This window comes from Gymnodraco acuticeps, unplaced genomic scaffold (assembly GCF_902827175.1).
Source record: "Gymnodraco acuticeps unplaced genomic scaffold, fGymAcu1.1, whole genome shotgun sequence".
Lineage (NCBI taxonomy): Eukaryota > Metazoa > Chordata > Actinopteri > Perciformes > Bathydraconidae > Gymnodraco > Gymnodraco acuticeps.
Genome location: NW_022992308.1, coordinates 669,916 through 697,343, shown reverse-complemented (window position 1 = coordinate 697,343; position 27,428 = coordinate 669,916). Strand labels below are relative to the sequence as shown.

At 44.3% G+C, this 27,428-nt stretch overlaps 4 protein-coding genes across 8 annotated transcripts in view; 2 read left to right on the top strand and 2 right to left on the bottom strand.

Annotated features, from left to right (window-relative positions):
• med12 (mediator complex subunit 12) overlaps positions 1-17,088 on the top strand; it is a 39,750-nt gene extending 22,662 nt beyond the window's left edge. For 2 of the 3 annotated variants that reach the window (XM_034208152.1, XM_034208150.1), the window contains exons 34-43: positions 136-285; positions 10,582-10,947; positions 13,676-13,814; positions 13,957-14,171; positions 14,357-14,431; positions 14,756-14,985; positions 15,134-15,314; positions 15,624-15,881; positions 16,485-16,566; positions 16,662-17,088. In XM_034208152.1, coding sequence (XP_034064043.1) covers positions 136-285; positions 10,582-10,947; positions 13,676-13,814; positions 13,957-14,171; positions 14,357-14,431; positions 14,756-14,985; positions 15,134-15,314; positions 15,624-15,881; positions 16,485-16,566; positions 16,662-16,699 — 1,734 coding nt within the window. In that variant the 3' untranslated portion in view covers positions 16,700-17,088. The remainder of the gene's footprint in view (positions 1-135; positions 286-10,581; positions 10,948-13,675; positions 13,815-13,956; positions 14,172-14,356; positions 14,432-14,755; positions 14,986-15,133; positions 15,315-15,623; positions 15,882-16,484; positions 16,567-16,661) is intronic. The other variant, XM_034208151.1, reaches the window with a different exon arrangement.
• Positions 17,089-18,115: 1,027 nt separating this feature from the next.
• Positions 18,116-21,256, bottom strand: mars2 (methionyl-tRNA synthetase 2, mitochondrial). The gene is made up of 3 exons (XM_034208093.1): positions 20,670-21,256; positions 19,926-20,260; positions 18,116-19,368 (listed from the first exon to the last, which is right to left on the bottom strand). The coding sequence occupies exons 1-3, from the start codon at positions 20,953-20,955 to the stop codon at positions 18,196-18,198; spliced, it is 1,794 nt and encodes a 597-aa protein (XP_034063984.1). The 5' UTR covers positions 20,956-21,256; the 3' UTR covers positions 18,116-18,195.
• Positions 21,257-21,871: 615 nt separating this feature from the next.
• Positions 21,872-25,338, top strand: zgc:101583 (uncharacterized protein LOC494104 homolog). 3 transcript variants are annotated; one of them, XM_034208140.1, is made up of 6 exons: positions 21,872-22,009; positions 22,300-22,432; positions 23,156-23,212; positions 23,522-23,612; positions 23,754-23,914; positions 24,009-25,338. In XM_034208140.1, exons 2-6 carry the CDS (start codon positions 22,300-22,302, stop codon positions 24,641-24,643), a joined length of 1,077 nt encoding a protein of 358 aa, XP_034064031.1. In that variant the 5' UTR covers positions 21,872-22,009; the 3' UTR covers positions 24,644-25,338. The 3 variants fall into 3 exon arrangements, with proteins under 3 accessions (XP_034064031.1, XP_034064030.1, XP_034064029.1); XM_034208139.1 differs by having other exon boundaries at positions 21,969-22,045; XM_034208138.1 differs by having other exon boundaries at positions 22,004-22,186.
• A 33-nt stretch (positions 25,339-25,371) lies between these two features.
• On the bottom strand, positions 25,372-27,335 carry timm8a (translocase of inner mitochondrial membrane 8 homolog A (yeast)). The gene is made up of 2 exons (XM_034208141.1): positions 27,108-27,335; positions 25,372-25,986 (listed from the first exon to the last, which is right to left on the bottom strand). The coding sequence occupies exons 1-2, from the start codon at positions 27,216-27,218 to the stop codon at positions 25,825-25,827; spliced, it is 273 nt and encodes a 90-aa protein (XP_034064032.1). The 5' UTR covers positions 27,219-27,335; the 3' UTR covers positions 25,372-25,824.
• Between the last annotated feature and the right edge of the window lie 93 nt (positions 27,336-27,428).

Genomic DNA, 27,428 nt, shown 5'->3' with positions numbered 1-27,428 from the left:
TGGGTTAACCTGCATGCCAGCACGTTTTTTAAATAATATGCTAATGTATATGAGACGAAAACTTAACTTGGTCATTGTTGAGTCCTTTTCATGAACATTTTACATAAACATCCTGTTCTTACTTTATTTTTACAGAAAGAGCTTGGGGATCGGCAGTCGGAAAGTTTGGAAAAGGTTCGCCAGCTCTTGCCACTGCCCAAGCAAACCCGTGATGTCATCACCTGTGAACCTCAGGGCTCACTGATCGACACCAAGGGGAACAAGATTGCTGGATTTGAGAAGGAGGTACGTGGTTCCTCACACGCTGATGTGACTTTACATTAGGTATGGGAATTTGAAAGCAAATGTATATTCGACCCCCCAAAAAACGGTTAACCGGTTAACCGAAATGTACATATCCTATAAAAAAAAAATTGGGTTAAAAAAAAAAATTAGAATTTTTTTTTCAATACATTTTGGAAACCAAGTCGAATTTGTAAAATGTATTGAACTGGTGATCACAGTTTGACAGCTATAGGCCTACAGCTTTCATGTGTGGAGGCGATTCACAATCAGCCCAGCTGTAGAGAAGACCCTCTCAGCTGGAACGGAGGTTGCGGGTATAGCAAGGTATAGCATGTAAGTTTAATTTGGCATAGTTTGCACTCTACACCGCACTCACTAACCTGGTCGAAATATTTCCACACATTACGTCTTTTTGTCTGTTGTGTAGGACTCTTCTTAGAGTGTAAATAATTACCGGACTATGACTGGTAAAATATGTTGAATACCGGCAAAACTAAATCTCTCCTGTCAAAATGTCTATGTACTTTGCCGCCACACGCGGTTGCCAAGCAGCGCTTATTGTTGTTTAGGCTGGCCACTCATGTGTCGCGAGTGTTGACAGGGGGCGGGGGAGCACGCTCATGAACTGTTAGCGCCGGAACCTCGCAACGGCTGCGGAGCGCATTTGCGCCACATTTGGGACTAAGATGAGGTTTGAGTCTGCGTGATCTGCGTGTAGGGAGGGGCAGCAGCCATATCATTAGCTGGAACTAGCTAGATCTGATGGATTTGGACATAAACACGAGTGAAGTATAACCGGACGCGAGAGATACGACGCACTGTCGTATATATATACATTGAATTATTCAATTTGATAATATGTAATCAACTTAGGCATCCCTCCCAAAAAAAAAAAATTGTTGTTTTAGAAAAATATTCATAACTCATATTCGAACACATGAATAATTATTCGAACCGAATAATTTCGAATATTCGATTAATCGTTCCATCCCTACTTTACATCTACTTGCAAAGTGACACACATCAATGACATCAGTATGATTTGTACTTTACAGTGAAACTAGAATGTTATTTATCTAGTAAACTATATTATGTTGCATTGCTCACTGTTCAAAATGGTTAAGTAAATGGTTAAGTAACAGGAAAACAATATAAACTGTTTCCCTTATTTATACGGTGGCTGAGAGGTGCAATAGACAATTACAAAGTGTGAAACACTTTAACAACGCTTGAGACAAATTTACATTTTATAAAACAAAATTACATTAGCAAAACACTTTTACCAAAGAAGAAACTAATTAACAAGATGTGAAACACTTTTACAAAGCTAGAGACACATTTACAAGTATCGAAACACTTTAACATTTGCCGAAACACTTTTAATATTTGCCGAAACACTTTAACAAACTAGAGAATCAAACCGGAAAGGGAATGCCCATCATACCAGAAGTGACGTGCTTGTGATAGACACAAACTTAAGTTTGTTTTGGCGGAAAGACCGCCGGTACCTATGGACGGTACAAGTGTGTTTATGGTCGTTAAACATGTTTTGTCCACCTGGGCCAGGTGACATGCTTTTGCTCATCACCATATATTCTCTCTTGCGCAAGAGATATGTTCTCGTGCACACGAGAAAGTTACAGGTTCACCAAGTAGGAAGTGGAGCTGTGCCTTATTACGCACAGCTGTTCGCTGTGTTTATTACTGTGTTTACCTTCATTAGACAGCTAAAGAGCGACTGCAGGCTGCTTCGTTATAACCACACACAGCTCTACACACACACCTTTACACACGTCGAACTGCCTGATTATTACACCTTATTATTCTTGTGTGTGTGTGTGTGTGTGTGTGTGTGTGTGTGTGTGTGTGTGTGTGTGTGTGTGTGTGTGTGTGTGTGTGTGTGTGTGTGTGTGTGTGTGTGTGTGTGTGTGTGGTGTGTGTGTGTGTGTGAGTGTGTGTGTGTGTGTGTGTGTGTGTGTGTGTGTGTGTGTGTGTGTGTGTGTGTGTGTGTGTGTGTGTGTGTGTGTGTGTGTGTGTGTGTGTGTGTGTGTGTGTGTGTGTGTGTGTGTGTGTGTGTGTGTGTGTGTGTGAGACTCGCATTTGTTTTCAGAAGATATTACGATACTGTCGTCCGTTCCAGTACTGCGGTCACCTCAGCCGTCTCTCGCGTATGCTTGGTTAAATCAGCAGCTCTTCATTTGTGAGTGCGCAATTAATTGGGCCTTTATGGTAATCTCTGAGAATCACTGACGCTAGTACAAGAGTAAAATATTACATGTTTTTTCTGCTTTATTTGCGATACAAATAATGTGTACCATAAGTTCTTAATAAAACTGACACTGTTTGACTCAGTCCTAGTTTGACTGCTACCAACAATAAAATGAACTACTTTTACTGTGTACTTTTTCAGTTATTCTCTGTCAAACTCCCCTCCTGAGAACAAATTCAAGCCATTTCTGCTATAGTTGATGAGGGATAAAATGATTTTTAGCCATAAGTACTTAATAAAATTGGTACTGTTGGACTCAGTACTTGTTAGACAACTACCACAAATACAATGAGGTACTGTTACTGTGTACTTTTTGGAGATGTACTCCCGTCCTGAGTACAATAATTTATGTATTCTGCTATATTTGATGAGGGATAAAATAAATGTTTGCAAAAGGTTCTACATGAAATTGATACTGTTGGACTCAGTCAGTACTAAGTACTACTAGCACAAGTACAATCAACTACTTTTACTGTGTACTTTTTGATTAATACTCGGTCAAACTCCCGTCCTGAGTACAATAATTCCTGTATTGTATATGAACTATGAATTATTGTACTCAGGACAGGAGTTTAACCAAGTATTACTCAAAAAGTACTTCATTGTATTTTTGGTAGTAGTCTAACAAGTCCAACGGTACCAATTTTATTAAGAACTTATGGCTAAAAATCATTTTATCCCTCATCAACTATAGCAGAAGTGGCTTGAATGTGTTCTCAGGAGGGGAGTTTGACAGAGAATAACTATAGGTTACTTACGTAACCCCAGTTCTCAGAGTAACATGAAGTGAGATGTCTCACTATGGGATGCGCCTCATCGCGGAGCAAACAGAAGCATCAATCTCATTACGCCAATCCTGATTGGCTGGTGATCTTGACGTCAGCGTCAGGGAATTCACCCCCTATAAGTAGCTTGCGCCACAACGCATGCGCCATTCAAAATAAGCACCTCTTCTCGCTTCACCATAGCAAGGAGGGCCGTCTGGTGAGACATCTCACTTCATGTTACTCTGAGAACTGGGGTTACGTAAGTAACCTATAGTTCTCATTCATAACACTCCGTTCGATGTCTCACTATGGGAAATTGTAGCTCCCGTATTGCCAGACGAGCTTATCTCGAAAATCACCAAACCAACCAGAACTTAACAGGTAGAGCTCTGACTCAACCAGGTGCCCAGCACTGCTTGAGTCACACTGGGAGCAGAACGTCCAGCCTGTTAGGAGGCAGACAAAAGTGAGCGGCGAGGACCAGCTCGCCGCTGCACCAATGTCTTTGATGGGAGACATCCTGGACAGAGTCCAGGATGCAGCCAGACCCTGAGTCGAAAAAGCTCGCGGACCCGAGGGTGCCTGCGAACTCTGACTCGTATGAGCCCCAAAGCAATTGCTTCCACAGACCAGTGGGAGAGCCGTTGCTTAGTAACAGGCTTGCCCTTATAAGGGTTAGCCCAGGACACAAGGGGTTGGTCATTATGACAAAGCCCCCTTGATCTGTCCTGTATACGTGCGTGAAGCACGGGCTGGACACGGCAAATCCGGCCGCTGTTCCCCGAAGGAATACAGTGGCGGGGAGGATGCCTCAATGTCAAATGTGGTACCTGAACCAACCACCTTAAGATAAAGGCAGGGTTAGGCTTCAACCACACTCTGTTTGCCCTGGGGCAAGCTGAGTGCATGAAAACTGTACAGATAGTGCATGAGTGCCACTGGCTCGCTTGGCAGCTGCCAGGGTCAGCGTCATGTCACACTGTATTTAGATTGTACCACTCACGGTTCAGGCCCATAGAGCTCTGGGTGTGGGTGAAAGATCGCCCCCCCCGCTTGGGACAGTATGTCCCTGCGTAGTGGGAGCTGCCATGGCTGCCCGCACAGCAGCTGATATATCTCCGCTAGCCAGTACATAGCTGGCCAGTGCGGAGCTATCAGGATAAGTGTGTGGCGTTGCTCTCTCCCTCTGGCCAGAGTTGGGGGTATCAGAGCCAGGGGTGGGAACGCATACAGAAGGCCCGGGGGCCAATTGTGCGCGAGTGCATCCACGCCTAACGGTGCATTTAGATCGCGCATCGAAAAGAACAGCTGACACTGAGCGTTGTCTTTCGATGCAAACAGATCCACCGCGGCTCTGCCGTAACGCACCCACAGCTGGCTCACAATTCTTGGATGGAGAGTCCAGTCTGCATAAAGTGGTATACCTCTGGACAGTAGATCTGCCCCGAGGTTCATCACTCCTGGTACGTGCGTCGCTCTCAGAGAGAGGAGACGTCTCCCGCTCCATAGGATAAGTTTGCGCGCCAGTGTGTGTAACTGGAGAGAACGCAAACCCCCTTGGCGGTTAATATACGATATTGTGGTCGTATTGTCTGTCCTCACGACGACGTGATGTCCCCTGAGGAAAGGCAGAAAGCGTTTTAGGGTGAGAAACACCGCTAAAAGCTCCAGGTAATTTATGTGTGCCCGCTGGAGGTCTCTGCTCCAGAGACCCCTCACCGGGTGACCTTCATAAATACCTCCCCAACCTGTCAGACATGCGTCCGTGGTGACCACTTTCCGTGAAAGGAGAGCACCCATAGGCACACCTCGTACTAGAAAAGTCGGGTGCAGCCAGTGGCGCAGTGCCATTACGCATTTCACAGTAACCATTACTTTTAGTTTTAGGGCGGCCACCCAGCGCTGAAACTCCATCATGTTTAAGCGTCCCAGTCGTACGACCAGGATGGCTGACGCCATGAGCCCCAGCAATCGCAGGCATGATCTGAAGAGAACATGTTTGTGCAGCTGGAAAAGAGCGAGACAAGCTCTGAAAGCTTTCACTCTATCCGCTGACAAGCGAGCTGAAAAGGGCACCGAGTTCAGGTGTAAACCCAGGAAGAGTATAGTCTGCGCGGGGCACAACATGCTCTTCTCTGTGTTTATTATGAAACCCAGGTTGAGCAGGTGCTTTACGAGGACATTTGTCTGCGTAACAGCCTCCTGCTCCGACTGTGCGAGAAGCAGCCAGTCGTCCAGGTAGGTCGCCAGGCGAATACCCTGTTGTCTTAACGGGGCTATCGCGGCTTCCGTACATCGTACAAACACCTTTGGACTGAGAGACAGACCGAAGGGGAGTACTCTGTATTCATAACAGATCCCCTGAAATGCGAATCTCAGATATTTCCTGTGTGGGTAATATACTGGGATGTGAAAATACGCATCTTTCAGGTCGACTGATGTGAACCAGTCGTCTTGTCGCACGAGCCGCAGCAGAGATGTGTGAGTGAGCATTCTGAACTTATATCTTCTTAGATATTTGTTCAGAGCCCTCAAATCAAGTATTGGCCGAATTCCGTTCCCTCCCCGTTTGGGAACGAGGAAGTACTTGGAATAGAAGCCGCCCTGACTCTGCTCGGCGGGTACAATAGATATAGCCCTCTTTTCTAGGAGAGAGAGAATCTCTTTCTCCAGAATATGGGCTGACTCTCCTCGGGCCTGCGAATGCAGAATGCCCGAGAAGCGAGGGGGGGTGACAGCGAATTGGAGTCTGTAGCCCCGTCTTTACTGTCTTGAAAACCCAAGCAGATGATGTGAGCATCTTCCACTGCATGCTCCTTAGAGCCAGTGGAGATGTCACATCTCTTCCCCTCTGAGTCTCTATTTGTTGTGTTATGGGGCCCTCTAGTGTCTGAACACAGTGGTGCCCCTTTTCGACAATCCCCACCGACACTGCGCATGCGCATGACGGTGGTGCCGTCACAACCCCAGCCAGCACTGCGCATGCGCGTGGCGGTGGTGCTTTTAAAACCCCAGCCGGCACTGCGCATGCGCGTGACGGTGGTGCCTTCACAGACCCGCCTGTAATCCGCCTTTTGAGAGATGCCGTAGCTGCTCTCAGAAGGGGAACAGTTGACGGGCTGTTTATTGGTTTTATTGTTTTTCTTATCATTTTTTTGAGCTGCGCCCTCGGCCTGAAGCCTGGATGCGTCAGCGGCAAATGTTTTATGACAGAGGAACAAACAGATTTGTGACATGTGTTTTTGCGGACTTGAGGATGGTGTTGAGGCATCTCTCGAGGCGGCGGGAACACATTTAGAGCTGGGGAACCGTGGACTTCCAGCTCTGTCACGGAGGGGAGAAGGAGGGGCGAAGGAGGGGCTGTCACGCCGCTCGCTTCTTCTTCCTCGCCTGCTGGCCGAAATTCTGGGTTGGCTGCGCCTGAGCTGCAGCCGGAACCGGAGATTTTCTGGGCCAGCTCGCCCTCGTCTCCAGCCTGGGCTGGGGACTCGGGGCGGGCTGCGACCTCTGCATTTTCGGTGTTTTAAACCGAGCAGGGTTCAAGGCAGCTTGGGCGAAGGACTGCTGCTGCGAAGGCAGCGGCTGGACCCTTCGAGGGAGGCAGAGGTGGAGTGCCTCGTCCTCCCTCTTTTTCGACTCACACCTCCTTTGCATGGAAGCAATAGCGGAGCCGAAAATTCCCTCGGGAACGATGGGCATATCCAGCACATCCTCCTTTTCCCGGTCTGGGAGGTTGGTGAGGTTGAGCCATCTCGCTCTTTCCTGCACCACCATGATCCCCATTGCCTTACCCGTGGCCTGGACGGCGTAGCGTTGGACACGGAGACAGATGTCTGTGACCGCTGCCATCTCGTCCAGAGTGGCTGCCCCTGGGTTACCCGACAGGTCCTCGCAGAGCTCCGCTTGGTAAGCGGTTAGCAGCGAGGCCACATTCAGGGCCCTGGCGGACAACGCTGCGGCTTTGTAGGACCGTTCAGTCATTGTCGACTTAAATCGGTCCGACTTTGCCGGCAGCGTGGGGTTCCTGCTTGGTGACGGGCCCATCCTCGGTAGGAGGTGGGCTGCTACCAGCGGTTCCATGGGCGGTATGCGGAGCAGGCCGAGCTTCTCCATTCCGTCACAGTCTAGGGAGGAGGCACCCTGGATTGGGACCTTGTTGCTGAAGGGCCGGTCTCTCCACGAGACCGACACCTCATCCAACATCTCCGGGAAGACCGGAAGGAGTTGCCTCTTTGTCCGCGCTGCTTGGGGGAAATGTTTCCCTTCGTAGCGGGACCTGGAGGTCTCCTTGGCCATTTCAGGCCACGGGATGTCGAGTCTGGCCGCAGCGCGTTTGCACACGGCCTGCAGGTCCATGCTCAGACAGGGCGAAGCTGGTGTGCTATCGTCTGGGAGAGCAGCCCTCGCTCCAGTCTTTGCAGCCTGAGCCGATGACATGAAGATGTCCTCTTCATGTTCATCCGACTCGGACAGGAGGAACACCGAGGCATCCTCTTCGTCCTCGTCGTAGTTCAGCTCGAGGACATCCTCCGCGGGTGAGACCATGGTGAGGTCTAACCGGGAGCCCCAGCTCGGTAAAGCGTGGGGTCCCGTTCCCGCGTGTCTCGCCGTCACCGGGTCCCGGCCTGCCAGGGCGCGGGAATCCGGTTCTGCGGCCATCGCAGATACTGAGCCCCAGACCGACATGGAGAGGGGTTCACTCTCTGTGGCGGATGCCCCCGCGTCTTGACTGCCGGCCGGCAGGTCAGTGGACATGGGGGGTTCCTGCTCCGACAGGCTAGCTTGGCGTGCTAGCCTTCGGCGGAGGCTCTTTACGGTGAAGCGGACACAATGTCCGCACGAGCCGGGGTTGTCGATAGCGCCTCGGGCGTGTTCCAGCCCGAGGCAGTACAAGCAGACCTGGTGTGTGTCTGTGCCCGAGATCTTCAACCCGCAGCCGCAGAGTCGAGCCACCGAGTCCCTGACTCCTCTGGTGTGAGGGAGAGGGGCGTCCATCTTGTTCGCCTCGTGGCGTGGAGAGGACCCGCTCTCAACAGGTAGGTCGGGAGAAAAAGAGGTTACCACCCTGTCCTTAATCCGGAGAAAAGGACGGTGTGGGTCTTTTATTCCCGGAGAATACTGACTGGTGTGGCAGTATGCTCCTTTTAATCCTTTCCTCCTCCGTGGGGAAGAGAAAAGAAAAAACGTCCTCGCTACCGTGGTGTCGGTAGTGAGGGAGCAAGCTAACGCTAGCTTGAAAAAGTCAGACCTAGCTTACTTTCCGGGGAAAGAGAGCGGCGAGGTCGACTTCAACAATAACTAGCGTTAGTAATTACCGTCTTCCTGCGAAGCAGAAGGAGTAGCCGGCGAGCGCCCGTCGACCGAAATGGATATTTGGGTTCAGTCTGTGGACCGTTAAGCTTGTCCGGCTACCATAGAGATGTGCTCTGAAGCGAGAAGAGGTGTTTGAATGGCGTATGCGTCGTGGCGCAAGCTACTTATAGGGGGTGATTTCCCTGACGCTGACGTCAAGATCTCCAGCCAATCAGGATTGGCGTAATGAGATTGATGCTTCTGTTTGCTCCGCAATGAGGCGCATCCCATAGTGAGACATCGAACGGAGTGTTATGAATGAGAACTGAAAAAGTACACAGTAAAAGTAGTTCATTTTATTGTTGGTAGCAGTCAAACTAGTACTGAGTCCAACAGTGTCAGTTTTATTAAGAACTTAGGTAAAACATATTTTTATCGCAAATATAGCACAAAAACATGTATTATTTTACTCTTGTACTAGCGTCAGTGCCGATTCTCGGTCGATTACCGTAAAGGCGCGATTAATCGCACACTCACAAATGAAGAGCTGCTGATTTGACCAAGCGCGAGAGACGGCTGAGTTGACTGCAGTGTTCCACTGCACTCCGACAGCACTGAGCACTACATCGAGATTAAGATTAAACACATTTATTTCATTTGGGAACACACATACATATACCTATGGAGTTAGCCAGATGTGTGTAAATTACTGTTCATGGTAATTTGAAAACAAATGCCGGTGTCGGACATACAGAAACACACCGAACACACACACAGAGCGGGACTGAGCACAGCACAAACACACACGTCATGTGCCTTGTGGACCGGACATCTCCTTCATACATAGAATAATAAGGTGTAATAATCAGTTATGTGTGTGTGTGTGTGTGTGTGTGTGTGTGTGTGTGTGTGTGTGTGTGTGTGTGTGTGTGTGTGTGTGTGTGTGTGTGTGTGTGTGTGTGTGTGTGTGTGTGTGTGTGTGTGTGTGTGTGTGTGTGTGTGTGTGTGTGTGTGTGTGTGTGTGTGTGTGTGTGTGTGTGTGTGTGTGTGTGTGTGTGTGTGTGTGTGTGTGTGTGTGTGTGTGTGTGTGTGTGTGTGTGTGTGTGTGTGTGTGTGTGTGTGTGTGTGTGTGTGTGTGTGTGTGTGTGTGTGTGTGTGTGTGTGTGTGTGTGTGTGTAGCCTGCAAGCAGCCTGCAGTCGCTCTTTAGCTGTCTAATGAAGGTCAACACAGCGAAGGCTGTGTGTAAAAGGCACAGCTCCACTTCCTACTTGGCGAACCTGTAACTTTCTTGTGTACACGAGAGCGCATCTCTTGAGAAAGTATATCGTGATGAGCAAAAGCATGTCACTTGGCCCAGGTGGCCAAAACATGTTTAACGACCATAAACACACTCGTACCGTCCATAGGTACCGGCGGTCTATCCGCCAAAACAAACTTAAGTTTGTGTCTATCACAAGCACGTCACTTCTGGTATGATAGGCATTCCCTTTCCAGTTTGTTAAAGTGTTTTGGGAAATGTTGAAGTGTTTCGGCAAATGTTAAAGTGTTTCAGCAAATGTTAAAGTGTTTTGGGAAATGTTGAAGTGTTTCGGGAAATGTTGAAGTGTTTCGGGAAATGTTGAAGTGTTTCGGGAAATGTTGAAGTGTTTCAGCAAATGTTAAAGTGTTTCAGCAAATGTTAAAGTGTTTTGGGAAATGTTGAAGTGTTTCGGGAAATGTTGAAGTGTTTCGGCAAATGTTAAAGTGTTTCAGCAAATGTTAAAGTGTTTTGGGAAATGTTAAAGTGTTCCGGCACTTTGTAATTGTCGATTGCACCTCTCAGCCACTGTACATTTAAGAGTGGACAAACAATAAACGCCGCACTATTAACGTTTTTTATTTTCTTTATCAAAAGTGCTATAAATTAAGCATTATCTGCACATGTTGATCTTGAGTTAAATAACAGTTATCTGTCTCTGTTCTATCAGGGTCTCCAAGTCTCAACAAAACAGAAGATTTCTCCGTGGGACGTCTTTGAGGGTCTCAAACACTCAGCCCCCCTCTCCTGGGGATGGTTCGGCACGGTGCGCGTAGACCGCAAAGTCACCAAATTTGAGGAGCAGCAGCGTTTCCTGCTCTACCACACCCACCTGAAGCCCAAACCTCGCAGCTACTACCTGGAGCCGCTCCCCCTGCCCCCTGAAGAGGAGGAGCCCCTGACACCCGTCTCCCAGGAACCAGAGAAGAAGATGATAGAGGCAGTGAAGCCGGAGAAGAGTGTGCCCGCTGTGCCCCCTGACTCTAATAAGAAGAAATCCAACAAGAAGAAGAAAACTCCCTCTGCTAAAACAGAGGTCAGTTGTGTTTTAGATTTGAGGGATTAAAGGGACAGTTGCCTATAATGCTTTGTATCAATCTAGATCGTTATAGGGTGAGTTGCAAAATGTTTGTGTCCTAGAGATGTCAGCTTTCTCTTGAATATAATTGAACTACATCAGTGCTTCTCACAGACCACATATAAATAAATAAATGTATTTATGTATTTATTTAAGTTTTCTGCACTCTCGCGGGAATATCTCCGCAATGGAGCGAGCTTAAGTTTTGCTTTCGATTGCATGATATAGCCCAGTGCAACACCTTCGTCACACATGTTGCCACTTGTTTGTACCATTTTCAGGCGATTTGTAATCTGTTCTAGAAAAACAATGTGTTTTAAAACGTATAAAACAAACGATTGATGTCTTTTATGAACATTTACCCATGCTGGAAGTAGATTTAGATGTGTTAGGAGTTAGATAGAGATTATTATCTAATATGTGACCCGCTCTATCGAAATTAGTCGGAAGTCGCAACGGCTCATTTAAAAAATAAACGTGGATTTGCGTAAAGAAATAGTTTTTCGGGGTTCGGTGTTTTGTTTGATTTTAAATAAACAAAGTCTTGGCTTTCAGCATATGAAACTTTTATTTCCAAAATCTCACGATAAATACATGTTTGAAGCTTGTAAAGGGAAGATGACAGGCACCTCCCACTCACACTCTGCTTCAGGGTGTCCGCGGGGTCTTAAAAAGTATTAAAAGTTGATAAATCAATTTAGCGAAAATGAAGGCTATTAAAAAGTATTAAACGGCATTTTCCAAGGTATTACATTTTGTAGCTTGTTTTCAATAAGTGTATAAATTGTCCAAAGAGGTTGAATTCTACAGTCTTTCTGAATGTAATCATTGCGTAGGTGTGTAGTGTGATTCTGTGTAGTTTATTTATGGCATCCCGTTGGACTTGACGTCATCTGAACAGGACATCGCACGCTCACTGACTGACTGCTGCTTGGTCCGTTTACGCCGGTTGTTAAACAACATCGTTATGGGGAAATGCAAGTCTGCGTCCAAATGGTTGGACGATAAGGAGGAAGGACAATCAATACTGTATATAGTCAATGTGAGGTAAAGTGTGTCGCCAATGTAACCGGTTAGAACTCCAAGTGGCGATGAGTTCTTAAAATGTATGGAAAGTGTCTTAAAAAAGGGTCTTAAAATGTATGGAAAGGGTCTTAAAAGGTATTAAATTTGACTTCAGGATTCCTGCATATACCCTGTGCTCTTCCGCTGCGCCGCTCCCCCTCCCTCCGGGTGAAATTATGAATGTAAGGTGTATAGTAATCATAGATAACACGGCAGGGTCCGTTACAGTTTGTTTTCATCTGATTTCAATTAAACAAAGTCTTGGCTTTCAGAATATTAAACTTGTTTCGGCAAATTCAGATGATAAATACAACTTTGAAGCTTGTAACGGAATAATTACAAGCGGAGAACGGAGTAACTTAACGTCACAGCAGGCATAACAACAGCCGGTGTTTCTCGTGAGTGTTTTCCCCGGGAAACAAACACAATACACACACACACACACACACACACACACACACACACACACACACACACACACATACATGCAAGCTTCCCCCAGACCAGTAATCCAAACAAAAATATTTTCCCTCCGTACTACTTTGATCATTTGCTAATAATCAATCAGATCGATGGATTCCAGAGAAGAGGAAACTTTGAAGGCCTTTTTCTCAAAATGATGACTCGGTGACAGTCATTATATCATGACATATTTGGAGTACAACAACAATCCTGATATCATTAGAAAGCTAGGAATCTCCTCTTTCCAACAGTGTATACAAGTCAAAATGTGTCTTCAGGTCAATGCAAAGCAGGTCACATATATGCATCCAATGAAGCATTGCATGAAGTCTGTTGATGATCAGAGTTCGTTGTTGGGGCTGCAAAAACGTTTTTTATTTTAGTTTTGTAGGCAGACCATGCAAGCCAGCCCAATGGTCACCAAGGTTCATGTTTTAATAGCATTTTTACAAAAAAAGCCCAGAGGAGCCTAACATGTGAAAAAGTGGCTTAGACCTCAGAGAGTTAAACGTGGGCCTGCGACCATAGCTTTACTGTATTTTGTTTTGAAAATCCACAGCGGAGGTTTGTGTCGTACTACATGCGGTGTATTTTGCATATCTCTCAGTAGCCAACGATCTGTGAGTCTGCTAGCTCGGACATAAACTCTGTAATAAATGTAGTCTACATTTCATAAGAGGTGTAAAACCTGAGCATTTGAAATCGCATTTGAATGAAATGCTTATATAATCTGTATTTGTATTGTTGATTTAATGTGTGAACGAGGTGATATAGAGAAGGTTAAGCTGTCATTATTAGGCTGTATATACGGTTGGAGCGGTAAGCCTATTGTTTTTGGATATTTGTGGATATTTATTTTTTTATTGGTTAAGTGGTCCTTGGTATGAAAAAGTTTGAGAAACTAGATGGAACTTAGCTTGGTATTAAATGCCAAAATAAAACATTAAAAAAGCTCAACTGCAATATCTCTCTCCAGAGATTATGACCCGGTTACTCAAAATAATCCATAGACCTTGTGAGCAATGTAATGTAGTAACCTGAGCTCGTCTGTGCTAGCCTATTCGTTAGCATTAGCCTTTTAGGAGTAATGTGATTTTTGTATTATTGTTTCCAGGACATGCGTTGAAAAATATTTAAATGTTCTCCTTCTTCTCACTAGGACTATGTCAACCGTGCACCAGGTGTGGCTTATGGGACTAATATGCAACCTGAGATGATGCAGAACCATCCATATGGCCGGCTGCCGTATGGCCAGCAGAACATCAACATGTACACACAGAACCAGCCTCTACCTCCAGGTCAGTTAATGGCATATGCTGTCATCATTATGGTCTTTGTTAGTAACAGGATGAGACACTGTTGAGCACTCATCAAGAGCTTTCCTTTTAAACAACAAAATGCCATCTGGGATTTTTGTTAACGTTGTTTGTTTTTCCACAGGAGGTCCAGGTTTAGAGCCTCCATACCGACCTGCCCGCAACCCACAGATGAACAAAATGATGCCCAACCGGCCCAGCTACCCAGGCATGATTCCCAATATGCAGGGGGCCATGCCTGGCATGATGGGCATGGACAAGCAATACCCGATGGGTTATAAGCCCCAGCCCACCATGCCTCAGGGCCAGATACTGCGGCAGCAGCTACAGGTCAGACTGGTGAGTCGGTCCACACCCATTATAGCTGGATAGAGTTGACCATAAAGAGTAGTTATACACATATACAACATTATTATATGTTGTATATGTGTTTTTAAGTGAAAGAATTGCCACCAAATACTCTTCCACTCCTGGTAGAATCATTGAATCTTTGCTGTTCACTGACTTGCTGTTTCTCTTTTCAGAATCAAAGCATGATCGGGCAGCAGGTCAGACAAATAACCCCTAACCAACCATATACTTCGATGCAGGCATCTCAAGTAAGCCTATTTTGGTCGCCCTTTGTTCTTCCTAAGAATTGCATTTACTATCTGACACCCCTTTTTCAGATGTATGTATATATATTGTCTGACACCTTTATTTATTGAAGAATTATAAAAAGCTTTTTGAACATGTTTGTGTTCACCATGCCACCATTTTCTAAAAGTTTGCCATTTACACATTCAGTGCCGTAGTATACGCTTGGACAAGCCTTTCAGTTTTCTTTTTTTATGTTTACTACAATGATATCCTGATGTTAACACTTAAAAAAATGGTCTCCTTTGTCTTGCTTTTAATCATGATCATTGTCTCTGTTTGCTCAGAACATATCTCAGGGCTATACCACATACGGATCACATATGGGGATGCAGCAGCATCCGTCCCAGGTTGGTGGTATAGTTCCCTCCTCCTATGGAAACCAGAACTTCCAGGGCACTCATCCTGGAGCCAACCCGGCTGTGGTGGATCCTCTTAGGCAAATGCAGCAAAGGCCCAGTGGTTATGTTCACCAGCAGGCTCCAGGCTACGCAAACAATATGCAGAACACACAGAGGTCAGTATTGTTTTCAAGTTAGGCTGCTGCTTTCTTAGCTGCTTAGCAGAACTTACGGTACGACTGATGTTGAGTTTACATTATAAGTGTTTGTCCTTGATTTTATGTAGACTACAAAGCTCACTTCTTCCTGTCCTGTGATCCTCAGGTTTGCCCACCAGCCAATCCAGCAGAATCCCATCATGCACGGTCTCAGTCACATGGGAGGACAGGGTGTCCATCCAGGCATGAGGCCCAATCAGATGCTGGCAGAACAACAGCAGCAACAACAGCAGCAGCAGCAACAGGCAGCGCAACAGCAGCAGTACCTCAGACAACAAGCACTCAGAGTATGTTTGTTGATTATTCGTTTATCCAGGTGTTAAGCAAGCGGCAACCTATTGGCATGAAAACTGAAGCCCATGCAGAAATGCCTTAAACCTGCAGTTTTTGCATAGCCCACAAACCAATGGGTTACTTAAGGGAGGCTACATTAGGCTATTCATTTGATAGGGAACATGCAAAGTGAAAAGGAGGCCGTGTGTGTGTACAACTTCTTGAATTGTGTCTCCCCGAGACTACCAAGTGTTTTACTAAAAGGTACAAAAAGAAAGTCTTTATCTCAGAAACTAACAATTGATTGTTTCCTGTTTTTACAGCAGCAGCAAGCCCAACAACAGCAGCAGCAGCAGCAACAACAACAACAGCAACAACAGCAACAACAACAGCAACAACAACAACAACAGCAGCAGCAACAGGTCCAACCCCAGCAGGTTCCTCCTCAACAGCAGGTTGCTCAGCAGCAGCAGCAGCAACAACAACAACAACAACAACAGCAGGTGGCAGCGGGACCACCTCCAGGCCAGCAGCAGAACCCAGGCCTGGGCATGCAGCCTCTGCCCCCCCAACAACCCATGGTAGGTCCAATCTGGAGGACGGGACTTTCATTAGTGCAGTTGTTGGTAGTATGATGGTATAAGGAGTTTTGTGACCCTTGTGAAAATGTTTAGTATCGTCTGGCACAGAATGTTCTTACTACACTGTAGAAATCAGTTGGCTGTTTTGCATGTTTTAGTCAATTAACAAATGTGTAATAATCAATGTGTACCTTTTTTCTTTTTGTGTGGATTTAACTTAGGTTTCTTGTGTCCAGGGAACAACCATACTGTATATATTGTACTACTTTTTAAAAGATCAACTTGATATAACAAAGCACTGTGGGGAAAAATAGTACATTTACCATTTTGGGATCATTCTGGAGGCTTCCTGGTTCATTTTAACATTTGACACCGCTACTTGACTACAAATGTTGAAGGTCTACATGTATGGCTTGTAGACAGGATTGTTTTTAAAGCCAGCTGTTAAAAATGTACCGTTTGATGAAAACTGCAAGTTGTTGAAGATAGGGTGCTACGAAACTTTGGAATACATTTAACACAACTTGTGTATATGTGCAACTAGTAGGTAATGGGAGCACATGTCAGAAATGGCCTCTATAACAATGTGTGTATCTCTTTCAGTTCCCACGACAGGGAATGCAGCAGACTCAGCAGCAGCAGCAGACTGCCGCTCTGGTCCGACAGCTGCAACAGCAACTTTCAAGTAAGTCAGAAACTTTCAAACCTCATTGTCTCCATCGCTGTGTGATATGAGCAACAGATTTAAGGTTTATAATAAAACCTTCCCTCTCTTTTCAGATACAACACCAGGACAGGGCGCCAATTCATATTACTGATCGTGCGTGTTCCTAGTAGTATGTGAAGAATAGGCCCTTATTATGTGAAGAGGCCCTGCTCGTAGATTGGCAGATGAATGTGTCCAGTCCCGTGTAGGTTGTTAGGCGGGGAGACTGTTTGAGGCACAAAGGACCATGAAACCACATCCCTTCTCCACAAGTGATGTCAGCGATCAGAAAATATCTTGACTTCAGTCGTGTAATTATGGATTATCAAAGGAGGGATCCTGCTCTGAAGTAAACAGATAATGGTAATAATGGAAAAGTCTATGTAAAAAAGTACCAGAAATTATAAGAATAATGCAATTTTTTTATTTTATTTCAATTTGTACAATTTTTTCAGTTTCGTGTATTTCTCATTAAAAAATCATGTCAGTTTTTATGTCCTATACTTGTGTTAGCTGCCTGTTTACTCTATATAAAAACAGTCAATGGACTCGTGCATGATAAAGTTGGGATGGAAGGATTTGTTCTGATAAGTATGTTGAAAGGCAAAATACTTGGATAACTTACATTTTTTGTTGAGACATTGATCCCATAACTTAAAGGTCCCATGTCATGCTTTTCCGGTTATTACCCGTCCCCTTGTGTGTTATGAAGGTTTTTATGCATGTAAACGGTCTGCAGAGTCACAACCCCTCAAAGTACACCCTGTAGCGAGTAAAACTCTAACACAGAAAATACCTGTCTGTGCTGCCTCAGAACGCCTCGTTGGAGATTTCTCTTTTTCTTCCTGGGTACAGTGACGTGCCCATACCCAAATGGACCAATCCGTGGAGCCGTTACGTTAAGTCCATGGATTGGTAAATTTGGACCAATCCACGGACTTAACGTAACGGCTCCACGGATTGGTCCATTTGGCGGACTTCCTCACACACACAATCTTTTCTCAGCTGCAGCTCCGATGATTTCTCCTCCCTGAGACGGCGGGATGCGGCGAGGCTGTGAGTCGGTGTGTGTTCGGTCTGGGTTTCGCTGTGTCTCGCAGACGGCCACTGGGTTCATAGGGAGGGGGGGGGGGGGGGGGGGCAGGAGCTCCAACAAGCCGTTTAGGACAGAGAGTGAATACACATACTACAGAGATGCTGTATGAGAAACCAATGCGATTTTGGAAAATTGCACGATATAAATCTGAGTAGACCTCAACAATGGAATTATAATCAGTAGAAATGGCCATGACATGGGACCTTTAAATTACGGTTATAAACCGGCAACTGAAGAGTCTTGGGAAAAAGACGTTTATATCTTTTTAGGTTTACTTATATCCTTTGCAGACATTTGACTTGACATAAAGAAGTCATAAGCACAGGTGTCAGTTATAACATTAACAATGGTGCAATTTATTTTTAAGTGTCCCAGCAAGCCAGTGCAACTGCCCGCATGCACAATACCAGGGCCCAGAGAACGAAGCAGATCTTGCAGATACTATCAACAGCCACAGAAGTTGTATTTCTTTATTGATTAAATCCATACAGGAAATAAAACTGTTCCTCATTTCACTTTTTAGCCTTCTTTGTTTTCTTAGGGTTTTGTTTATCTATATCCAGATTTTCCAAGCGAGTAAAAAGCACTCCAGTGTCAGATCCTAGCACTCTCCCTTCAAACGGACAGTCCATTCCCCTAATCTTTGGCAGGAAGTTCACACCAGCCAAGCCCCTCTCGTCTGGTTGCACCCCGAGTCTGGAGAGCAGTTTGTCAGAAATCTCCGGCACTACAGGCTGGAGGAGTGTGCCATACATCCTCAGGCATTCGAGGGAGACATGGATGATGGTGTCGAGCCAGCGCTGGTCTGTAATGTCACTCCTCTCCAGCTTCCAAGGTGCATGGCGCTGAACAAACCCGTTGGTCTGCCTCACACAGGCACTGATGGCCTCCAGAGCTTTGTAAACATGCATGCTCTCATAGTGCTGCTCCACCACAGCAGGGAGGTTTTTCACAGCCTCCAACATGTGGTAGTCTTCACCCACAGCCCTGCCTCCCTGTTCACTTGGAAAGGACTGAGGGCAGAAGGCAGTGTAGACCTGAGCTGGGTTTAGAGCTGGAGCTGTGCAGCGGTTCAGAAGACCACCCAGAGAATCAGCCAGCTCTGCGTTTAGCAACTTGAAAGCTTTGTCGTCTGTGTAGTCACTGTCCGAGTCTGGGACACCCTGACGCAGAAGAAAGTACCGCATACCATCAGTTGTGAACTGTTTTGAGCGCTCAAGAGGGTCCACCACATTACCCAAACTTTTAGACATCTTCTTTCCTCCTACGGTCCAGTGAGAGTGCACGTAGATTGTTTGTGGCAGCGGCAGTCCAGCTCCGAGAAGAAAAGCTGGCCAGTAGACGGCATGGAATTTTAAGATGTCTTTTCCAACTATGTGGTGGGCCACGTTCCACCATTGGTTGTGTTTATCTGGATAGCCAGCCACAGTGAGGTAGTTCACAAGAGCATCCAGCCACACATAGATGGTTTGTTCAGCATCACCTGGGACCGGGATGCCCCACTGAAGGCGGCTTCTCTGGCGGGACACTGAAAGGTCAGGAAGGTCCTCCTGCAGCCACTTGAGAACAACCTGGTAGAAAAGCTCAGGCTGTATGGCCAGGGGATTTCCTTTGAGCCAGTCGAGCAGCTGAGAGCGAAACGCAGACAGACGGAACATGTAGTTCTCCTCTTTCATCCACTCCACCTGCAAAATAATGGAGATTTGGTTGAAGTTCTCTTGATGGAGTAAAACTGACCATTTTCTGGAGGTGTGATTTGATTTCTGCCTAAATAAATAGCTCCACATTTGAGTTATTATACTTTTTTTTTTTTTTTACCAGAGTTAGATACCGTGCCACGCTACATAGTGGGTTCTGAGGTACTGGTAGGCAGATTTAGCTTTGTATAGAGGCAAGCTAGTTTATACTTCTTCCAAGTTTATGACACAGATAAAAGATTGTAAAACAAGAATGCTCAAAATCATTATACTGAGGAGTTTAATTCCCTTTAACAAAACAGAAAAAAATATATACATGGGAATTCGATCAATAGATGTTTTTGTCTTAGCCAACACTCAAAACACTTTTGTGTAAGACCCTGCCTGCCTGGTTAACACCGTAATATTTCAACCCCATGCCCATATTCTATTTATTGCTGTCTTAGAGCCAAGACCTAAGTGTGTTAGATCTGCAGAGTTCTCCTTTTCATTCATCTCCACTAAAATCACACTCATGCCATCATCCCAATTTAGCTTCAAACTACCTTGTGGCCACTCTCCAGCGATACTTTGATCTCGTTCCCTGATGAGTCCACAGCGTCCCCGACCTGCAACGCCGTGAGGAAGCTTTCATCTTGGGTGGAGTACCAGCCTTCATAACTGCCCTTGTAGATGAGCCCTTTGTTCCAGAGCACTGACCAGAAGTGTTTCACAGCTTGATGGTGTCTCTGCTCAGTGGTTCTTATGTAGTCTGTATACGATATGTTGCAGCGGTTGAAGAGATGTTTGAATCTCTCAGACACATCGGTGCAAAATGTCAGGGGATCCTTTCCTGCAGCTTCAGCAGCTTGTTGGATTTTCAAGCCGTGTTCATCTGTGCCTAAAATGCAAAAATAATGGGGAATATTATTATTGATTGCTTGGTAAATCATTAAGACTATGAAATGTCAAGAAGATGTGTGCCCATTTAAATGTCCCAGAGTACAAGAGGATGTCTTCAAATTGTCTGCTTTGTCTGACAAACAGTCGCAAACTCCAAATAATTATTTTTTGAAAAATCCAACAAAAAATAAATACAAATACTATATATTCTCTACCAGGTGCAAACTAATCTTCACTAAGGAATGGCATAAATGCACATACATAATAGTGCACAGACATTAAAAATAAGTTGTAGTATAATGTAGAGATGTATAAAACAGGACTTGTTATCAATAGCATCAACGGTTAAATACCAGTCCAATAAATACTGTTAAATAATCATTTATTTTGGACAATGGAGGATTTACCTGTTGCAAACTTTGAGTTGAAGCCCTGCAGTAGCTTGTACCTGTGTAAGCAGTCAGCTATCACAGCTGAATACAAGTGTCCTAAATGAGGAGAGGCATTGACATAGAAGATGGGGGTCGTTATGTAGTAACTCCTGTCGTCTTTGCAGGAAACCGTGCTTGAATTGCTCAACACAGAGATCGTCTGATGTCTGTATAGAGCTGAAACCGGTGAGACAAATGCACTTTGTTGCAGTCTGTGAATAGCCTTACAGCTTCTAGTGACAAGCAGAAAAGGGGTCCTCATCTTTGGAAAGCATGCGATTTTCACGTGTAGAAAACCAAACGAGTGAAGAAATTATTTGGTAAGTGCTAGCCATTCGTTTAGCTAGCTACAATGGGAAGTTTTTCGCACTAAAACAGATCATCTGAGAAACACAACAACTGTCGAGACAAATACTGGTAGTCCTAGTTAATGTTACCGATTCATTTTGACAGGAATCATTCAATGCAAGGCTTTTTCCTTCATACCAAAAGCACAAGAGTTTTGGTCGCTTGTCAAGGTTAGCTCTTCTTCCGGTTTCTATAAAGAACAATCCCTTGCCCAATCAAAACACGTTATAGTGCGCAACGATCACCAATCAGATTGCGAGGGCTCACTTTGCATCATTCTGCTCATTGCTCAACCTTACTTTTTCAGATGTTACATTTAGATAGATAGATAGAATCGGAGGGATGAAACCCTCTTTAATGGTCGCACATGCAGAACACACAGCACACACAGTGACATTTGATTTCACATTCAGCCAACCTGCAGCAGTTTTAGGAGACAATCATTAAGCCCATGGGTGTGCACATTTGAAGGAACAGGGGAAGTTCCTTTTCTTAAAATAACTTTATTGGAATAGTACAACAATTGTAGGACAGTGACATAATGAATATCCCACTATTATGTTTGCTGGGTGAGCAAATAGTTTCCATATTCGCCAAGGGTATCAGGCACCAATTACTTTAGGGTAGGGCAGGGCAACAGACTAGTCAAAAAGTGCAATTTCCAAAAAAAGGCAATTTATTTTCATCATCTGCTATAGCAGACCAAATACACACAGATGGGTAGTGTATATTAACGGCAGTAACTTATATTATGTCTACAAAACTAAAGTAAACCTCCATCATAATACAAATGGATGGAATGTGCATGGAGACCATAGATGGAGACGCTAACGGGGCTCGTCGGGGCGGGACCTGGCACGTGACTGGTGCGCGGCTCTGTAAAACACAAAGCCACGCCCATCTTCATGAAAGTTTTGAGGAAGTCCCGTGACGGCCAGCCAATCAGCTGATCCACCTCCTGATGTCAGGTAACGACGACGAATGGGGTTGACGTGACAACAGCGGTAAAACATTAAACAGACCGTCATTTTAAGCGGCATTTTAATATGGTATTAAAGTGAATAAGTAAAAAAATAAGTCAGGTTAGTCGCTAGTTATAATTGTCATGGTATCTCTCGCGGTCTTCAGTTTCAACATCGTTGAAAGTCAGTGAGACTGAGTCAGCCCATCATGTGATGTTAACCATCGGGTGACTTCTGTTGCTCCTCGACTAAATGAAAACAGTTATTTACGAAAGCAACACTGTATTCTGTTTCAGATGGACGGGAACCGTAAGGATTTTTACATCGGTCTCTCTCTGGCTGTGGCCTCCAGTGTTTTCATCGGTACAAGTTTCATCCTAAAGAAGAAAGGCCTGCTGCGATTGGCCAGCAAGGGTTCAATACGAGCAGGTACTGTGATCTTTATCAAAATTCAACACAACTTTATTTATAAATGCTTTGGGTGAGAGTACCATTATGGTGGTTTGAGAACTCTATTTGTATGCAGTGCGGAAGTACCACGGTGAAAAGTAAAAATGATCAGAGAAATAGTACAAACCATGTCCAAAACTTCTCTATAACTAGACTCAACTAACTCATGATGTTGAAAGTTGCTCTGACTGATAAAGTCATGTAACTCTTGCAAAAACTACGATTAGCCTATGAGAAACAGAAACTGTTGTTCAGGCTCTTACATTGGTTGTGAAATTATATTAATTAACAAAAGTGCTATTTGTTTAAGATTTGTTTTGTTTTATATTTGTGTTGATATTGTTGTATAATTAACTGTATATATTTTTGCTATCCAAATAATGGTCACCTGCAAGGACAAGGGTGTAGGAGGGTTACAATTATGTGTTATCTATTCAAACATTCAAATGTCTGTATTCTTGTGATGTAAAACTTAACTAAATGTGTTGTTTTTTAAGTAAAATTAAAGCAATAATAGTGTCAAAGAACTGCCCCTGTCAGTGTCACTAGCCTTAAGGGTTGACTTTCCTTGGGATATGAAGTGTGTTTATTGTTTAGGAAGCTAATTACCGTCTAACATTGAATCAGTTAGAATATATTTTATGTAAGAAATGTACATTTTGATACGAAATGTACTTCAGCTTTGTTTTCTGTATCTCACAGGTCAAGGGGGGTATGCTTACCTGAAGGAATGGCTATGGTGGGCAGGACTTATTTCAAGTAAGTGAACAATTGATAAATTTAGTTCTGCAAAATGTGTGATAGTGTCAGCTGCTATATGTTGCTTGTTAACACCAGCCATGGACAGAAACATTGTGGTCTTTGTCTTTCAAAGTGGAAATGAGGCTGTTGTGGGTTTGGTATTTTTGCTGGCGACGTTGCTGTTGATGCAGCACCCACACTATCTTTGAAGCACACATTCCTACAAAGAGCACATTTGCACGTGGGTTGAAAGACAATACTCTTTTCAACCTTAAACCACCATCGGCTATGAATTTGTTAACACTGATGGTCATGTTTATATTCTAGTGGGAACTGGAGAGGCCGCCAACTTTGCTGCATATGCATTTGCTCCGGCCACACTGGTGACTCCTCTTGGAGCATTGAGTGTACTTGTAAGGTGATTGTTTTTTTCTTGTTGCAATTTTTCATGGCACTGATGAATCAGATACTTCTATGTATCCCTGGACTGATCTTTTTAATGTGTAGTTTCAAATGTGCGTTAACTCTCTGTGTCTTCATAATTTGTTTTCCCTTACAGTGCGGTGCTCTCCTCTTACTTTCTGAATGAGAGGCTGAATGTGCATGGGAAGATCGGCTGTTTGCTGTGCATCTTGGGCTCCACAGTGATGGTGATCCATGCCCCACAGGAAGAGGAGGTTGTCTCCCTCAGTGCTATGGCTGAGAAGCTCAAAGACCCTGGTAGGCCCAGCCCTTCATCAGTGTGATCTCATTAACCATGGTGTGACAGATTGTCTTTTCAGGGTACTAACTCATTCTTGAATGCTCCCACTAGGTTTCATTGTGTTTGCTGTGTGCGTTGTTGGAAGCAGCCTGGTTCTTATCTTTGCCATGGCTCCGCGGTTTGGACAGAAGAATGTGCTGGTCTACATCCTGATCTGCTCTGTGATTGGCTCACTGTCTGTGTCTTGTGTCAAGGGCCTGGGCATTGGCATTAAGGAGCTGTTTGCTGGGACAGCAGTGCTGAAGGAACCCCTGTTCTGGTCCTTACTCATCTGCCTGGTAATCTGTGTCAGCGTTCAAATCAGTTACCTGAACAAAGCCCTTGACATCTTCAACACCTCCCTAGTCATTCCCATCTACTACGTCTTCTTCACCACCTCCGTCATGGCCTGCTCAGCCATTCTCTTCAAGGAGTGGTTGAGAATGACCACTGATGGAGCAGTTGGAACAATCAGTGGGTTCCTCACCATCATTTTTGGGATCTTCCTCCTCCATGCCTTTAAAGACATTGTATTTAGTTTTGATTCCCTCCCACTCTTCCTGAGGAAGGGTCCTCAGGGCTTTCCATGGGGGCCCCAGCCTTATGTGGCTCTTCCCAGCCATGACACACAAGCAGAGGATGAGGTAACACTGCCCAGAGAGGGAAGCTCTAAGGGGGGGTGGGGTACACACCAAAGAGCTCCTTAAGGAGGATAGTCTTTCCACTATTGACAAAAACTGCTTATAACAATCCTAAAGCTTTACTGCACATCACAGCCATACAATGTGAGAGATGAGTTGCTAATAGTCATGTTATAGTTTTACATAATGCAGTATGCACTGGATGAACATAGTTGAACATATTCTTGTCAGCACACTGGATTTTATATTAAATGTTTCTTAGTTGAACATGATGGTACATTCACATCTTTAGTAAAAAAAAAAGCCAGATAGAATTATGATCTGAAGTATAATGTAGGTTATAGCTAATTTGTTGCACTGCTCTGTACATGTTGTATTGTTTATAGTATATTAAGTTTAAAAATAATGAACATTGAATAGCCTGCATAAACCAAGTGTGCCTTGCTACTGTAAACAATAACTGTATTCATAGGTTAACACTTTTAAATAAGCATATATTGAACACATTTATAATTTATAGACAATGCAAAAGCAGGAACAAAAACTACCCTGAATGCATTTCAATCATCCGTTGATGAAGTTTGAGTAATACTTTGACCTGTTACTGTAATACCTCATTGTACACAAACTGCACCAAAGAATGTTTTATTTGTCCCTGTGTGGATTAACTTCCAGCATGTGCCAAGCTGTTACATATCTATGATGTAAGAGAACTTTGTGTGTGTTTCATAATGCAGATTAAAAACACAGCAACAACATGACTTGACTCAGTGTTTCCAAAAGATAAGACAAGATGATTTGGCATTATGTTTATTGCATATGTACAATCCAGATCCTCACGCCTTTAGGGTCAAGACATCTGTTACTTCTCTTAAATTACAGCAGGTTGTGTGTTGAGTCCTTGTGGTTTTCAAAATCAGACAGGTGAGTCTGAATGTCCTCGTGATGCGTCCGTCTGTCTACAGTCGCCCACATTCAAGCTCAGTATCCCAGTTTAACCAGAGGCTTGGAAAACAGAACATGAGGTCACTGCTAGCAATAGATCACAATCTGAGCATGTTGCCTTAAACTCTAAACTTCTGCATCCATACGTTTTGTTAATCTGAGGCACTTGTAAGAAATGTAACATTTATTGTTTTTCCTTTTCCAGTTGAACAATAAGTTCATTTCAGACGGCGGTGTCAGCCTCTTCATGGAGCCGGGGTCACGTGCATGTGTCTCATCAGTCCTTTCAGTTCAGACAGTTTTTATTCCAACATGCTCTCAGAGTATGAGCCCTTGCTCTTTTGAGTCTGTTCCAGCCTATTTAGGATGAACTGGCTGGTGTCTATAAACCGCTCCACGCAGTTAACGAAGCACATTTCTGTCCTGGAGTCCAGTTTTGGACCGGGCTTATCCATACATTTGTCCTGGAGACAGAGAGACAAATTCAAGCAATGTGCAACAAATGATGCAAGGTTTATCACAAATAGTATACATCACAGTTATCAGAAGTGGTGTAACACACTTAACATTAAGAAGGGATTCTCTTGCATTAGTGCATTTCCCCAGCACCTATCTCTGTCCATTTTGTATTGTACCAAAACGCTCCAACTACTAACAAGGGGGAGTTCAAACATAAACTGGCGAAAAACAAGGCTTTTTCTTATAGGTTTTGCATTAAACAACGTTAGAGACATGCATCTTATAATATTCACAAATACATCCCACAAACGTGTAAATCTCTATGGGTAAGATTGGAGAAATTATGATTTGTCTGTTTTATCGTTGCTCATTATGTATAACATTTTGGAAAGACTGGTCTTGATTTAAGCTTAATAGAAATTAGAAGTGTACATACAAAAAGCTGAATTTCTTAATTCAACACCATATTTGAAGTGGTTTTTCACTTAAACGGAATGATATTTAGGTCTTTTAAATTTGAAACAAATAACGAAAGCATGTCGGTCAGTGGCAACACATATTCAGATCTTTATCTGAAGAAGTTTTTCACCCAAAAATGTGTCTCTTGTATTTTTATAACGTTCTCAAGTAGCTAACTTTTGTTTCTTTATTACCTGAACTGACTGCCTGTTTACTTTCAGTCCAGTATCATAAATTCAACTTGTCCACACTTCTCCTTCTCCGTTGCACTGACGTTAGCTACAGCAGGCCGGGGGAGTGACAGTGGCTCTCCAGGGTAATGTTATTCAATATGTGTCTTACTAATATTTATTAGTTACACACAAATAGTACACACTTCTAAGATCACGCCGACATTTGAAGATAAAACCTGCAGCATCATAAAAAGGTAGAAACGCTTATGTTTCACATGCTGTGCAGGGAGAGCTATTTGACCGAAACCCGGGGAGACATGGAGTGCACTGGGTCACAAATGTGGCATGAAGTACATTTCAGGACAATATTGACTAAACTAATAAAACACATACTTTAATGTCGACATTAGATAGGCTAGCTAACAGTTGTAGCTACAGACAATATGTAAAAAGTTCATTGCAGAGCTGCACTGCTAGCTTAAAGCTGATCTTACCCAGCAAACCTCAGTCATCTGATGCACCAGCTGCTGAAATCTTTGTTTCTGAGTCTCGATTTCGATGAAATGCTGAAGCTGAGGGTCCGCTGTAGCTCCCTGGCTGTTCATATTTCCCTAAAAACCGACCGTAAGAGCAATATGTATCCAAATATGTAAGCCTTGCGGCTCTGTTGCTGACCTTCACGTGTATGTATGGACGACAGGATGTAAGAATTACTTCAACCAATCACAGAGCACGTTCTTCAGGTGATTGTCATCATCATTCAAGCGTCATTTTTCATAACGGCCATTTTCAATAAATTACCCTTTGGTTTATTA

Excerpts from the sequence above, each read along its gene's own strand:
- zgc:101583 (XM_034208140.1), top strand. The coding sequence starts at position 22,300 with ATGGACGGGAACCGTAAGGATTTTTACATCGGTCTCTCTCTGGCTGTG. Across the intron at positions 22,433-23,155 it reads CAAGGGTTCAATACGAGCAG|GTCAAGGGGGGTATGCTTAC; the intron begins GTACTGTGATCT and ends TGTATCTCACAG. Across the intron at positions 23,213-23,521 it reads GTGGGCAGGACTTATTTCAA|TGGGAACTGGAGAGGCCGCC; the intron begins GTAAGTGAACAA and ends TTTATATTCTAG.
- timm8a (XM_034208141.1), bottom strand. The coding sequence starts at position 27,218 with ATGAACAGCCAGGGAGCTACAGCGGACCCTCAGCTTCAGCATTTCATC. Across the intron at positions 25,987-27,107 it reads AGATGACTGAGGTTTGCTGG|GACAAATGTATGGATAAGCC; the intron begins GTAAGATCAGCT and ends CTCTGTCTCCAG.
- mars2 (XM_034208093.1), bottom strand. The coding sequence starts at position 20,955 with ATGAGGACCCCTTTTCTGCTTGTCACTAGAAGCTGTAAGGCTATTCAC. Across the intron at positions 20,261-20,669 it reads CAACTCAAAGTTTGCAACAG|GCACAGATGAACACGGCTTG; the intron begins GTAAATCCTCCA and ends TTTGCATTTTAG. Across the intron at positions 19,369-19,925 it reads CGCTGGAGAGTGGCCACAAG|GTGGAGTGGATGAAAGAGGA; the intron begins GTAGTTTGAAGC and ends ATTATTTTGCAG.